The sequence below is a fragment of the Athene cunicularia genome (assembly GCF_003259725.1).
Source record: "Athene cunicularia isolate RWA chromosome 4 unlocalized genomic scaffold, athCun1 chr4_part2, whole genome shotgun sequence".
In the NCBI taxonomy this organism is placed as follows: domain Eukaryota; kingdom Metazoa; phylum Chordata; class Aves; order Strigiformes; family Strigidae; genus Athene; species Athene cunicularia.
Window position 1 is genome coordinate 7,223,443 of NW_020799099.1, and position 15,463 is coordinate 7,238,905.

At 39.1% G+C, this 15,463-nt stretch overlaps 1 protein-coding gene across 32 annotated transcripts in view; it reads right to left on the reverse strand.

Annotated features, from left to right (window-relative positions):
• The window catches only part of ANK2 (ankyrin 2), a 310,156-nt gene that overhangs the window by 102,712 nt on the left and 191,981 nt on the right, over nt 1-15,463 (reverse strand). For all 32 annotated transcript variants that reach the window (XM_026847415.1, XM_026847414.1, XM_026847413.1 and 29 more), the window contains 4 exons: nt 13,844-13,942; nt 12,597-12,695; nt 2,687-2,785; nt 439-636 (listed from right to left, as the gene is read on the reverse strand). In XM_026847415.1, coding sequence (XP_026703216.1) covers nt 439-636; nt 2,687-2,785; nt 12,597-12,695; nt 13,844-13,942 — 495 coding nt within the window. The remainder of the gene's footprint in view (nt 1-438; nt 637-2,686; nt 2,786-12,596; nt 12,696-13,843; nt 13,943-15,463) is intronic.

Here is a 15,463-nt window from a genome sequence, read left to right on the forward strand (position 1 = left end):
AAATGGCACCTAATGGAAGGGAATGTCATAATGTGATAAATACAGAAATATTAACATTAATACTTTTTTTCCATGCCAATTAACGTATAGAGGCAGTTGAAAGCTTAGAAATTATTTGTGCATCATATCACACAGTATGGAAAGCTGAACTATTAATTCAGTAAAATTTCTTCATCAGCTAGAAATGGCTCTGATTTTAGGAACTCTGTTGAGCTTCCGAGCTAATACTACAGCCACTTAACACGGGACGTGGTCCATGACTGGGCCTAATGATCTGAGGTACAATATTGGTAACCAGCAGGTGTGCCAACTCCTGTTGTTACTGCAGCTGTTTAAGCTTGTTGGAGTTTGTTGACAGTTTTCACTTAGCTTTACAGATAAGAGCTACTCATCTGCCCTGCATAGATTTGTTACATGACACAGGTGGGACAGATTTACCAGGGCACGAGCATTGGGATTTGCTCTCTTGTCCAGAAGAAGTTTGGTGACACGATAGTGGCCACAGTGTGCAGCCACATGGAGGGCAGTCAGGTAATCCAGTGTGACATCATCCACGGGAGCTTTGTGCTGCAGGAGGTGTTTGACACATTCCACGTGGTCCCCCTGGGCTGCCATATGAAGTGGAGAGAGTCCATTCTGTGGCGAAAGAAAGCAGTACAGTAACTTCCAGTAACTCTCACTTAGATTGCATATATAGCATGTATTAGAAGGATGCCCATCACTGAAATAGCTACGGACTAGAACAAAAAAAAGCTGGTCACTCCTCCTCTTCCAACAAATTCAGGCAAATTTAGAGGAACAAGACATAATTAACTAAAATCAGATTTTAATCAAAAGAATCTAAGGATCTTGCCTCATGATTTAATAAAACGTATCTTGACCTTAAAAGACAGTTCTGGGGATACTCATCATAACACTAAGACATAGGCTGTATGTTAATTAGAGGAGAAGCACCCACTTACCCTTCATCACATTTATTAAGGAAACCTTTTTTTTTTTATTTAGATGTTCAATTTAAAAACAAATTGTATTGGCAAACCTGATCCCCGAGCTTCTGGGAAATGATGCGTTCAGCCACCACCATGGCTGGACCTTTTGTTCAAACCATACAACTTGCAAGGCAGTGGAAGCAGGAGTTTTATAGTCCTGTCTGGCTTTAATAGATCTTTTTGTAAATAGTGAAGTTCATGGAAGACAGACAATTAAGAGGAAAGATAATCGTTGCTATTAATATTTATAACAAGTTGTTTTCAGAAAAAAAAAAATACTTTTAATATTTACATATTTGCCTGTCTCCAGTTTTGAATAACCTGTTTCAGTTGGAAGCTAGAAGAAGAACTTGCTTTTAGATCTAATTTCATTTTACATGCAATAAGGTACTTAAAAAGCACTGTGTCTTTAAAGTAACATAAAGACTTGAACAGGTGTGGTCAAACTGACTATTTGTCACCTGGAATGAGGGAATTATTCACTGGACAGTTCTGCTCTGCTTAGTCCTCAACACAGTGGGGACATCCAGATGCTGCTACAGCAACGCTGGTATTTTCTCCTAACTGGCAATATCTGCCTTTGAATAGCAACATCTGGGAATCCTGCCTGAAGTGTGCACAATATATGTGGCAGGGTCTGTTCTTCTGAGCCTCTCTACCTCTTAGTGAAGTGAGGATGCTGACACATGAGGTTCACCTTCTAATCACCTTCTCCCACTAAATGAATCAGTGAAATCATAAGGAATCATTTCCCTACAATCCCCATTCCCATGGATCCCCTCCTGTATAAAGAGATGACCTGGAGTACTTGGTGCTATCAAGGATGCAAAGCTTGAGCACATCCCTGATGTACTTGATATGCTTGCAACCCAGTGATAAAACCTCCTGAAGACTATGAAGAGAAAATCTCAAGTGTCCAATAGGACAACTATGGATCGGAATACATTAATTGCCCTTGTTTTCAGCCTTGTTTGAGGGATTGGGGCCCAGTAAACAGTGCAATGGTCTGAAGATGGTATTTAAATTGTTTGTCCCTCCTGATCTTCCAGGGGACCTCAAGCACATGACTGCAATACTCTATTCCACTGTTTCCCAACTAACGATACCAGCTACCTTTGTCAGGCACTCTGAAATTTACTGATGTGAAGTGCTGCTCAGTGGGGTTTGTTGTTATACTGTAAGTAACTTTCATCAGTTTGACCAAAGGGACAGCATTTGTAGGAAATGCATTAATTTGTGTGCCTTTCAGAAATCAAGAACAACACACTGAAACAATTTTCCAAGTCTGAAATAGTCCATGAAAACAATTAAGAGAAGCTGCAATTCACAGGCCCTAGTCAGCTCATACGAAGGATCGGAAAATATATACCAGGAATCATCTCTCAGGAGTGACTGACCCAGCTTTCCCATCTCTGTGTCCTATGGTCTTAGGAAGAACCGAAAGTGCAATAGCACTGCGTATCATGTGTTTCATCTGATATTATAGAGGGGCAAAGAAATGTACATTGTTTCATATATTTGGAATGGATAGTCCCTAATTATGTAAGAAAACTTTATTTTGGATCATTCTACCCATTAATTCATTTCCTCTGGGAGAACAGAAATGTTCCTGTCTTCTTCGTTGTACTTTCAGTGACATTGAAAATTCTGTGGAAAGTTACATAAAAGCTTTTAACGTATTCTAAGACAACACGCACCTTGGTCCGTGCAAGCAGTGGGGCACCTCGTTCCAGGAGCAGCTCCACAACTTGGTCATGTCCACTTCTTGCAGCACAGTGGAGTGGAGTGAGTCCATCCTTAAAGTAAAAGGAGGGAAAATAAATGAATACATCCTCAGCTGTCCAGCCTAGCACTCTGAGGAACAACCTTCCAGGAATGCAGCCCCACAAGCATGTGAAAAAGCTCCTTGGTTTTGACTCCTAACTGAAGCTGGCTCCACACCGTGAAGTTTCAACTCTATTCTTCCTTGCACCACTAAAGGACTCTCTAAAGTTACTGTTTCAGAGAGGAAGCCCATTGTGTGTTGAAATCTCTTATCAAAAAGGATAAAATGAGCATGCATTGCCTCCGCCCCTTCTCCTCTGCATGGCTTTGAGACTGTATTGCCTCTCCCTGGATAATGTCTGCTGGGCCAAGGATGCTCCATTCATCAACCCTTGTCCTTCAGATTGCTTTTGATGCAGGGATGAAACAAGAAATATTCGTACTAGAAAATTTACTCTAGAATTTATCTGAGGATTTTATACAGGCATCAGGAGAAAGAATGTTTGTAAAACAGAGAAAAAGTGAATGAGAGAAACAAACAGAACAAAACCTTTCATTCCTGAAAACAATTCTTTGCTAAAATTGGTGTGAGACCACCAAACTCCACAACATTTTTTCCATTGCAGAACACCATTCTATATCAAAAGACTTGCTCAGGCTACTCAGTAATAATCACAGCAGTGGTAGCAAAAGATGCGTCAGTGAAACATTTGGATAGAAGAATGCATTCTAGGTAATTCTGCTGCAGTTTGGACTTTATGCAGAAAAATACAGGAAATATGAGGCAAGAAAAATGGTTTCGAAATAATATTAGTGCTGGATAACAGAAAAAATAAAATGTGTAAAATATAGAAACCCAAGTTTTCATCTCATTAGATCTCAATATTGTTCAAGCATGCACTCAGAGAAGTCCTCAATACTCATTCAACAGGGACAGGTTTATAAAAGTAAAATGGTAATAGTTTTTAATCACAAGAAAAGCCTTCTCCCTTTGAGACTCATTGCTCATCTTACATGAGGTAGATGACATTATTCTAGGTTGCTTTCTGAAGAATCCAGTAACAGCATGATTAAAAGATGAACATACTGGTTTGAGATTTATAACTTTGAGGTTAAAAAAGTAGCAAAAATGAAAAAACATGGCCTTAAGCATAAGTCAGTGACCCTGCTTCATACACAGATACACTGTTTGCCTTGCTGGAGTTTGGAGGAAGTCTATTATCACTATATTTTTACTTCTAGTACTAACATTTTTAATTTAAAAGTAGCTCTAGTCTGCACGGTGCCATTGCAATTGCAACATCATTCTGGCTATGCAAACACAGCCTGGTAATACTCTGCAAAAGATAATTCCAAGAAGTAGATCCTGTCTCATCCTCAGTTTCAAAAGCACAGAGCACCTTTCCGAGTTAACAGTGCGACAAAGCGACACTGCCACTGCAGTGACGAACTGAAGTCCGCAGGGAGGAATTTTTCTCCCTTACTTAACTGCTGTTTCCAGAGATTTTTCAGAAACATGTGAAGGGGTTAGATCCACCTTGACACTCACTGTCTCAGAGGCATCACTAAATCCCATGGAAGCTTTACAATGAAATTCAACAGATCCAAGATCAAAGCCACAAGCAGAATTCAAGGCTGTTAGGCACCTGGCAGTTGGGTCAGTGTAAAGCAATTGGGTGTAACTAGTTTATCTGTGGGCTTTTTCTGCACTGAGAGTCCCCTACATCAAGTCTTTATATGTGCACAACTGAGGTACGCTTTTCATCTCGCTGCCAGAGGAATTCATAGACGTAAGTCTCCTTAGCATTACTAAGGTGAGAATACATACCAAACTTATTTCTAGGAAAGGTATTTATTTGGTATTTCTTTCCAGTTTCTGGCTTTTTGTGGTCTAGATTTTTAATCAAAGTGGAAGGTTTACTTTCCCTATCTGCATAGTGACTTTGATGTTATTCTATTTAATAGAACAGTAAAAGAAAGGTAGAGTTGCATAAACTCTTGAAAAAAAACAGGACAAATCTTCAGAGGGAGTAAAAACAAGAAAAGTACAAGCTAAGAAACACACCCACTCCAAAAGAAAGTCTAGCTTAAAACAAAAATCAGAACTAAGCCATTAAAAAGCATTCATTCTCCCCTGTTCTTATCTATAATTTCCTCTAAAAGTAGAGATAAAAATTTGCTACCTATCCTATTCTATCTTGTCACAGCTTTTATAAATGCATCAACGTTTACTATCTGTGCACTTTTCAATAGGTGAATGAAGCAATATGCTTTGCAGCCTTCCCATATAATCTCCTTCTCTTACCTCTTCCTGCCCTGGGGAAAACAGCATGTATATTTTTAAATTATTCTATTTAATACTTTAAATTCTGTTTTCGCTTATATGTTTTCTTCAGAGATGAGAGAAATTGCAAAGAAAAGGCTGTTGCAGTAGAAGAATTAGTACACAATACAATGAGGACAAACTGACATTAGACAACATCAGGAGACACACTGGTGCACCAAATTAGTCCATTTGCAATGAACCTCAGTGCTCTGAAATCTATTGCAGGAGTTTGCCTGTGTACATTTTTAATCATTCCATTGCTAATTGGTACACCATTTAAACTGAAGAACACATGCTGGCCAAAATACCAAACGCATCATTTGACAGGACATACAACACTAGGTTGAAGAGACACAGGCTTTCAAGCACAGATAATGGTTATCACATAAATCAAAGGCCGCCATGCTGAGAGACAAGAAATCCAGCAATTTTATGTTTTAAGAAGATAAATACTTATCTCCTCATCCCAAATAGTTCATAATGGCAAGTTAAACGTTTTCATCTTCCAAATGACATCCTGTACCTGGTGTTCAGTTGTTCCCACATGTGGTACTCTCCCAGCTCATGCTTTGCAATGCAACCAACAGCTGGGACACTACAATCCTCTCTAAATGTATGGAAGCCATGAAATTCCGTCATTCCTAATTTCCTCTTAAATAGCTCTCAAAATGGAAGGTAAAATTTTGCTCTTTTTTTTCTTGAAAAATCAATCACTGGTCATTTTTTAACCTGCAAAATTAATTCTGAATTCTATGCATGACTCCTAACTGCAAGGCTCAGGAAGATAAATTATTGGGTCATTTCACAGTGATTAAAATGCTTGACTTGAGCTTACCAGAGAGACCGAGAAAAAAGGAAGCTGTGCTTACGAGAGATTCTTAATGGGAAATTATATGGGCAGCATCTTAAAAGAAGGACAGTTGTGCTCATTCAGTGCTCCTTCAGACGAAGACTGATGATAGCACATGAACAAAAGCCAAATTATCAAAGATTTTTTTCTAAACTGGAACTGCATTCTCATTTTATATAGGTGAAATAAAATGTTAGCATTTTGTATGTTAGACATGCAAAATTGTCTAATTTTTCTCAAAAAAATAAAGTCCTTTTCGTTTGTTCATTTTTCATTACTACTAAACCTCAACTCTTAAAAAATGAATGAGGCAAGTGGACGTCTTGCTTAAAGCTCTCAGAATCTTGGCCTAATTAAACATGCTCTGAAGTATTCCTCCAGGTCCGTCATTCAAAGTACAAACTTTAAAAGTACAGCAAAAAATACAGCGTGCATTTGCTTGAATAATGAGATATTAACTTAAATAATTCTAAATAATAGTCACTATCTATCTAGCTGGCTTATATAACCTGTACAACATCCCTTCCCACTGCCTTGTAAACATTGTATGAATCCACTAAATTTTTTACAGCAAATATCTGCATTGTGATTAGATATTTATAATCCTACATTGCTTTAGGAATGGCAAAAACTGCCAATGAATTATTAGTGCTCTGCGCACATGTGAAGACTAGGAGAAAATGTCACAACAGCTTTACTGCAGGAAAAAGCACTGTAAACACAGCATAGTGCCAAGACAGGGCAGGATCCTGCTATGGCCAATGGCTTTATGGTAGGAAACCTACCACCATGAGGAAATAGCAGAGCCGTGCCTATTTTGTAAAGATGCATATAAACAAAAGGAGACATTATTATAAATAAATCTCAATAGGTTCCAAGAACCAGTGTTATGGGGTGTCTGAATCACAATCTCCACAAAAACTCCCCCCCACCCAAAAAAAAAAAAAAAAAAAAAAAAAAAATATCTGAGTTCCACCCCTCACAGCTTCTTCCTTTTCTTTTCCCATTGGTATCATACATCTCTGTGACTGACCTCCTATTTCTTTCAGCTCCAGCTGAGCCTCCTTTCTTTTCTGTGGCCCTTCTCCAACCCAAATGGCATACCAGACTTTCGCCCCACCATTATCACATCTACTCTCCTCTCCAGCTCCAGCTGCCACACTCCAGGCACACAACGTGTTTACTTTCCCACACAATAAGCTTTCCATTCCAAGACTAGATGCTCTGATTCATTCCAGGGATTTTTTTCAACTGTAAATATTTTGGACAAGAGTCTGCAAGAGGAGTCTAAAGAAAAGTCCCAGAGCAAGAAAAATTTAATTTCAATGTTGGCAAGATTCAATAGAAACAACACAAAATGTGTGTCAACTTCAGCATTTGAGACAGGTGAATGTGTTCCTCCCCCTGCTTCTAACGTAGAAATGGAAAAACCAGTAAGGTGAGAAAGGCTTGTGAACAACACTGTATCTTCAAAGCAAAAAAGCATACAGAAACTAAAAAAGCCTCACATTCTTGTTCTTTTTTTTTACTATACAATTTATAGAGAGAGATGATAAAAACAAAGATATGACAAAAACTGCATTCAGAAAGAATACTCCTAAACGCCTCAAATAGTAACATTTCAATATCCCATGTATCCTTACTGTTACTATTTTCATTATATTGGAAATTTTTTTTTTAATAGAAAAAAAAATATATATATTTTGGCCATGCTGATATTGCTCTGCTTTTAAATGTTCCAATAATTCTTTCTGTAATAATCATTACTATGTTTCAGGAAGGCTGTAAATGTTTTCCTGCTCTCAATGTGAGAACTGATAAATGCCACGACATTCTTGATCACATGACATCAATTTAATCATAAATTGAACTTTCTACCATCTTTTAGAGAACAAGTTTCTGTGCAGATTCCTAGCCACAGTCTGTACAATTCCTTCTGAAACTGAACTCTACTGGTCTACCACCATAAATTGTACAGGTACATTTTAAATTTTTAAACAAACATATGTCACTGAAGTTCTTAATCAGGTAAAATTGTAGAGAATATAGGTTTGACTAAGATTTTAAATATGAAATATTTTAGGATAAGAAATTTAACTTGTTGATTATTTAGCAAATAAAACTCCAGATAAGGCTTGTATGTAAATATAAGTACCACAAACACAGATATAACAGACAGTTCTAATAAAACTCTCCTATTAATATCACTGAGAATGTAGTTTACATTTTTGCTTTAGATAGAATATAAAAGAGAAATTAAATTCCCCATTTTAGAAACTTATTTAGTAGTTAGTTCAGAAAAATGGTGTAACTTGCAAAAAAAATTAAGTAAACTATTATTTTAAAATTTATAACTGTAGCAAGCACATTTACTAGTAAGTCTACATCCTTATACTCTAGTGAGAAATATCATAAAGTTTCAGCAAATATGGTATTAAACATATAGAAAATAAAAATATGTAATTCCTGTAGTAAGCAAGGCTTTCCTCTGACATGCAACATTAACTGTGGAAGAGTAGGACACATGCATAATTTACTTCCTTTGAAGAACATACATTTGAATTTTACTTTTTTTTTAAGACAATACAGGGGCTCCTAATGGATCATTCCAATGGGATATTTTTCAAACATAAAAAGATTTCATATATTAACTCTTCAAAATTAAAGTATTGAGGCTCATCTAAAATCTGTAAAAAGAAGTTTCTGCATCTTAATTTATGCATCATCAGATGTCATGTAATAAAGCGAGTTAAAAATAAACTGAATGAAAGCAATGAATACTTTTTTAACCAAAGAGCTTATTTTGATGCAGTATAGAGACCAAGAACAAAAGCCCAAGCTATCTAGCGATGAAATATCCTAGTAGATTTAATTCTACTGTTTTTCAGTGAATCTGACCTACTGCAAGAAAGCAGGTGTTCCTCATAAGAAGCGAAAAGGCGAGTATGGAAAGGCAAGCATGTTAGTACTGTGGTGGAGGAGGCAGAAGTCTGTCCTTTAAGGTACAAAACACATGTATGCATGGCATGCAACACACAACCTACCTCTTCAATACCCTACATACTCACGGCCATAGCAAAGCACACAAGGCATGCGGACAAAGCAAAGGGGAAAGAAAAAGACACTGAGACGATATAAACACCTGGCATGAAGACAAGATCACGCCACAGAGACACTGACAGCAAAACCAAAGCTCTGGAATCTTCCCCACTGTGAAGTACATGCAGCCAACCACCACCATGTGCCTCTGAGCAGGGAGAAGGCAGAAGATGAAAGCAAGAGGAAGCTGCCGAGCCTGTGCAAACTGGGGTATGTATGCTTTAGGATACTGCTACTGGTTTTCACTGATATCTTTGTGCTGACAGCTTTTGAGCTAATGTAGCAGCTGACAAAGGGCAGGAAGCCAAGACAATGAGAAGACTAAAATTAGCACCCTCCACCTACATTGGGCAAAGTCCTGTTCTTTCAGGTTCATTCACAACTGCACATCAATCTTTGTGGGTGAACGGGGAAGGGAATATACCTTGACCTCTTAAAATCCAGGATGTCTTTTACAATCATCTGTGACTACTTGTCTAAAACAAGTATCTAAATACCGAACAGGAAATAGGTTAATTCAATACTGTCATTCCACAGGCCAAATGAACCATTTCTGTACAACTATGGTGCTTATGAGTATGTAGAATATCCTGACTGCGTCATATTATTACCATTTCATGCTTCTTTACCATGACATTTTAGACACTTATTGTGGAAAATTTGACCAGGGACGATTTACTGCAGGCCTTCATGAAAGGCAGCATTTTCCATCATCAGTAGAAGAAAAGAGCAAGAGAGACATCATTTTGTAAATAATCAGAAATCATAATCATAATCACATATAAAGTTACATGATAATCACAACTGTCTTCCTAGTTTATGAAGCAGCAAATGGTTGATGTAATTAATATCAAAGTAACTGCAGAGGTTGAATCAACCACAAAAGTAACTGATTGCAATATCCTTTACCTTCTCCTACCTTTCTACCTTATTAACAGAAACACAGTGGGACGCCTCACACGACTGGAGTGCTGCAGTCAATGGCTACAAGCTCTTCAGGAGGGACAGACAGGGAAGGAGAGGTGGTGGAGTGGCGCTGTATGTAAGAAACTGCTATGACAGCTCAGAACTCAAGTATAGTGATAATGGGGTTGAGAGTGTTTGGATTAGGTTAAGGACCAATAGAGCAGATCTTGCTGTGGAGGTCTGCTATAGACCCCCCAACCAAAGCAGTGAGGTGGATGAAGCTTTCTATAAACAGTTGGGAGAAATCTCATGGTCACTTGCCATTGTTCTTGTTGGGGGCTTTAACCTCCGGGGTATCTGCTGGGACCACAACACAGCAGAGAGGGAACAATCCAGGAGGTTCCTGGAATGTGTGGAGGACAACTTCCTCACACAGCTGGTGAGGGAGCCGACCAGGGAAGGTGCCCTCCTGGACCTGCTGCTTGTGAACAGGGAAGAGCCTGTGGGGGAGGTAAAGGTTGGGGGCTGTCTAGGGTGCAGTGATCGTGAGATGATTGAGTTTTCCATCCTTGGAGAAACAAAAAGAGGGGTTAGTAAAACTGCCACCTTAGACTTCCAGAGGGCAAACTTTGACCTGTTCAAAAGACTGATGAACAAAATCCCTTGGGAGGCTGCCCTGAAGGATATGGGAGTCCAGGAAGGCTGGACATACTTCAAGAGAGATTCAGTAAGGCCAAATGCCGGGGGCTGCCCTTGGGTCACAACAACCCCCAGCAGCGCTACAGGCTTGGGAGGAGTGGCTGGAGAGCTGCCAGTCAGAAAGGGACCTGGGGGGGGGTTGATTGACAGCTGGCTGAACAGGAGCCAGCAGTGTGCCCAGGGGGCCAAGAAGGCCAATGGCATCCTGGCTTGTGTCAGCAATAGCGTGGCCAGCAGGGACAGGGAAGGGATCTGACCCCTGTACTCGGCACTGGTGAGGCTGCCCCTTGATTCCTGTGTTCAGTTTTGGGCCCCTCACTACAAAAAGGACATTGAATGACTCGAGCGTGTCCAGAGAAGGGCAACGGAGCTGGTGCAGGGTCTGGAGCACAGGTCGTACGGGGAGCGGCTGAGGGAACTGGGGGGGTTTAGTCTGGAGAAGAGGAGGCTGAGGGGAGACCTCATCGCCCTCTACAGCTCCCTGAGAGGAGGTTGCAGAGAGCTGGGGATGAGCCTCTTTAACCAAGTAACAAGTGATAGGACAAGAGGTAATGGCCTCAAGTTGCGCCAGGGAAGGTTTAGACTAGATATTAAGAAGCATTTCTTTACAGAATGGGTTGTTAGGCGTTGGAATGGGCTGCCCAGGGAGGTGGTGGAGTCCCCATCCCTGGAGGTGTTTAAGAGTCGGGTCGACAGCACCGAGGGATCTGGTGTAGTTGGGAACTGTCAGTGTTAAGTTAATGGTTGGACTGGATGATCTTCAGTGTCTTTCCCAACCTAGACGATTCTGTGATTCTGTGAAACAACAACTTTTACAGCCAGCTCTAAACGCTATGTTCTAAAGCACCCTTATTACTTGGAGATACAATTTTTCAGATTAGGGCTCAAAAACCAGCAGCTTTCAAGAACAAGTGCTATGCAGTTCAGTTCGCATAAATGACCGCATTTTCCTAGGTGACTCCAAAATCCCATTTGAAATAATTAACCCTGCCCATATAAATTCAGGGGTTTTTCTTTTGTCCTGAAAAACTGCAAAATCACCCATAAATAAGGAGCACAGTATTGGCACGGCATTTCAACAGGACAACTGGGAGGAGGAAGCCAGTGAGAATCATCTAATTCTCTACAGTTAGTCTCGGAAACAGGTAAGTGGCTGCTGGGACAGACTACATTACTTGTTCCCAGTATTGACTCTTCAATAAAAAATGACTGCCAGCCCACTATAGAGGTTTTCATGAGGTATACTATGAATGGAACAGACATTTAGGAGTCAGGGGACTGAAAGGCTTAGCTGAGTCCAGACACTGCACTTCCCATTGCTGAGCAGCATGCGTGTTCTTGTGCCATGTGAAGCTGGACCTACTAACAGGCTTATTTCCTCAAAAAGATCAGTTTCATCGGCTTTATCTTCTATGATGTAGGTAGGTTATATAGGAGACTAAAGCAAATAGTATTTTTGCCTCCTACTGTCACCAATACCTGCCATTCTTTAGTCTGATACTGTAGAAAACAGCCTACATAAGACAAACTACAATCTAAAAACAAAAGGTAGGATTCTGAGTTCTGATTTTTAAAAAATGTACAAAAATATTGCTTTATAAATTTTTTTTTGGAGTCACAATTTCAGTTTGGTCCAAGTTTTAAAAGGAGTACACTTGTGAAGAGGCAATTATTAACATTTCTGGAGCTGTGTTCACTGAACTTTTTTTTTTTTAAAAACTCATTTATAACAGCCATATCTAATGTCTCACTGTGAGAACAGAGAATAAGACACTATTACTGAAGCTGAATTCCTACCTATCAATCTTGGTGTTCCCAGACTCTGGCTCAGGAAAAAAAAAAAAAAAAAAAAAAAAAAAAAAAAAAAAAACACAACCAAAACCAAAACAAAAACAAGCAAGCAAAAGTCCCAATCCATTCCCAAGAAGGGACAACATCATATTCAGGGAACAGAAAGACTCACCCTGGTTTTGGCATCGATCTGCCCTCCACGATCCAACAAGAGCTTCACCATGTTTGTGTTTCCCCTTTTGGAAGCCACATGCAGTGGGGTGATTCCATTCTACACCATGAAAAGAACAAACAATGAGCATGATGGATTTGGAGATGTATAATGGTGGTGAATTTGTGTTGGGATCACAAAAAATGAGACCATCACATTGTAGAGAAAAAACAAAAATGTACTTGAGCATCAGAGCTAGGCACACACCATATAAGCTAGAGTTAGTAATTCCTTTCTAAGCAAGAACCTTTATTCATTGTTTGGAGTTTTTTAATAAATGAAGAAGCGCATCTGCCAAAGCAGCAAACACCACAGTCCCAGAGTCAGACAAATAAACAAACATATATCAGAGTCCCAATGAGTCAATATTCACAGAACACTGATGCATTTAAATCACTGCAACATACACAGAGTACACAAATGCGCGGCTCCTGCACAAAGAAACCTCCTTAGTGAAATGCCAATAGCGTAAAGGAATAGGTCCTGTTTAGGCTGAAAGTCCTTGCAAACGCTTTGGCTGAGGAAAGAAGTAATATTAGCAGCTATTCCAGACTGGCAACGGGAGGAAGTCAGTCTGAAAGGCAGAAGCCTGAAGTAATTCAAAGTACATCTGGCAAAATTAAACAGAAAACTTGTGATCCGGTAGCTATGCTGAGGTATTGATTACCAGAGGTTTTCACGGCACCAGATTCCACACTTCAAACTGTGTAATGTACAACAGTGAAGAGACTACATTAGGTAGCTCTGCAGTTGTTTACCATAGAAGAGTAGTCATGATTAATGAGTACTTCTACTGTTTCATTTATATAATGGCAATATAACTACTTTTTCAAAATATGCTTATATGTGAAAATATCAGAGAAGTATAGTAAATACTGAATAAACCAAAAAATCCTAAGTGTATTTCTGGAGTATGTCTAACTGACAGAAAAGCTGAAGTGAGTTAACACATTATAAGAACGTCAGCTTTCTGGAGCTAGTCAAAGGAGCCTGCTTCCTTCAGCTGGGAATACTCGTCACTACTCAACTCCCAAGGACTCTGGTGCCTCACATAGAGGCTAATCTTTAAGAATTACTGAAAAAAAGACATCTTTGAACACAACAGCATTACTTTGCTCCTCACTTCCTCTTGACTAAGGATTACACAAAGAAATGCTCCCACTTTTTCAGGTCATTACAACTAAAAAGAGAAAAAAAATTACCCGTACCCTTGCTGTGAAATCAACTGCAGCTCCTCGGTTTAGCAGAAGCGTTGCCACATTGACATTTCCATAGTGCGCGGCTATGTGCAAAGGTGTAAAGCCACTCTACAAAGGGAAACAGCCCTTATTATAGAAGTCGTTTCATACAAGATAATCAACTTATCTAGAACTTGATTTTAAAAGCTGCTGGCAAACAAACGTATCATGTTAATTTTATCCAGGTCACTTATAATATAGCACAGCTTTTCAGACAGAAAGTGCAGTTCTCATACGAGAGGTTATCAAAAGTGCTTTATTCTTTCATTCTACAATTCAGTCTTCTGAATCAGTGGTCAGTAAAAAGAGTAGCTTTCATCATAAAAAAATAATAATATATTAGCCATTCTTAAAGAAAATAAAAGAAGTTTCTTTATTACAATTTGGAAGCAACATGGGTCTTTTGGGCTGCATTTGTTTGCTGGATAAATGACCACAAAAGTTGTTGGACTCTCATTTTACTGCTCTTACAAGTATTGACAACATATTTTCTTCTTTTCCTCTTTCTTTCTTTTTTTGAAAAAGCAGTGGTTATTCAATATGTAACCCAAGAATTTTGGTGTACATAAGAAGCCACCTAGTAGCATAGTATAAGAATCATAACTACTTATATACAATTTGGATCTCAAAGGATCTGAAGAAGCTTTGCCATCTCTACATCAGAAAAAAATGCAATTTACTCATTGCCTCTTGAAAACTAGGTGAAACCCACTCCAACTGAGATATAGAATTGCTTGACAACAACATAAAAAGAGATTAATTTTTCAGAAACTAGAACACAGAGCAAGCTTTTAGCCTCATAAGTAATTCAAGTAGAAAGGAACTTGCTTCTGAGGTTTCCCTGAAGAGCTTTACACTGATTTGATCAGATCTTACTGTTAGTTATAGAAAGAGAGAAATACTTTTGGATTCTAGACTATACCATATTTTCAACCAGGTTTCATTTCTTTCAGTGTAAAAATCATCATTTTAAACTACTCATGGAATAAAGAAATGTAGGCAGATGTTGCACTCTGAAATCAACTTTATTCCCAAAAGATACTGCAACCAGCCCACTATTTTACCCTAATTCCATTTACTCCCTTGTCAGCCCACAGGTGATCCTGGTCAAAGCACAGTCAAACATTCATTAAAACTCATCCTCTTGTTGCTGTGATAAATTACCAGGCAAATGTCTGCTGAGGATATTACACACACAAATGCATTACATTAAGCTACAGACCTAATGCGTATTGCATTAACAGCTACCTTCTCACAGGCACGTTTGCCTCGTGACAAGTGCAAGGTACTGAGAAGTACCCTAAGGGCCAGTGAAGGAGCAGTAACCCTTTCACATTGACCACAGTGAAGAACGTGCCCATGGGCAGATGCCAGAGAGAAGCTGTCACCCTTTCCATTCACATTGTCGGCTGCAGCTCCAGGCAACTTGCTCATGTGTGCACACTCCAAGCGTGAACCACTTTCACACGAGCGCATGCATTCAAAATTAATGCCTTCATCTAACAGAGGAACTCCATTATTTAAAAGCAGGCATTCAAATAATGATCACATTCTTGGAAATAATTGCTTTTCCTAAATGTGACAATAATC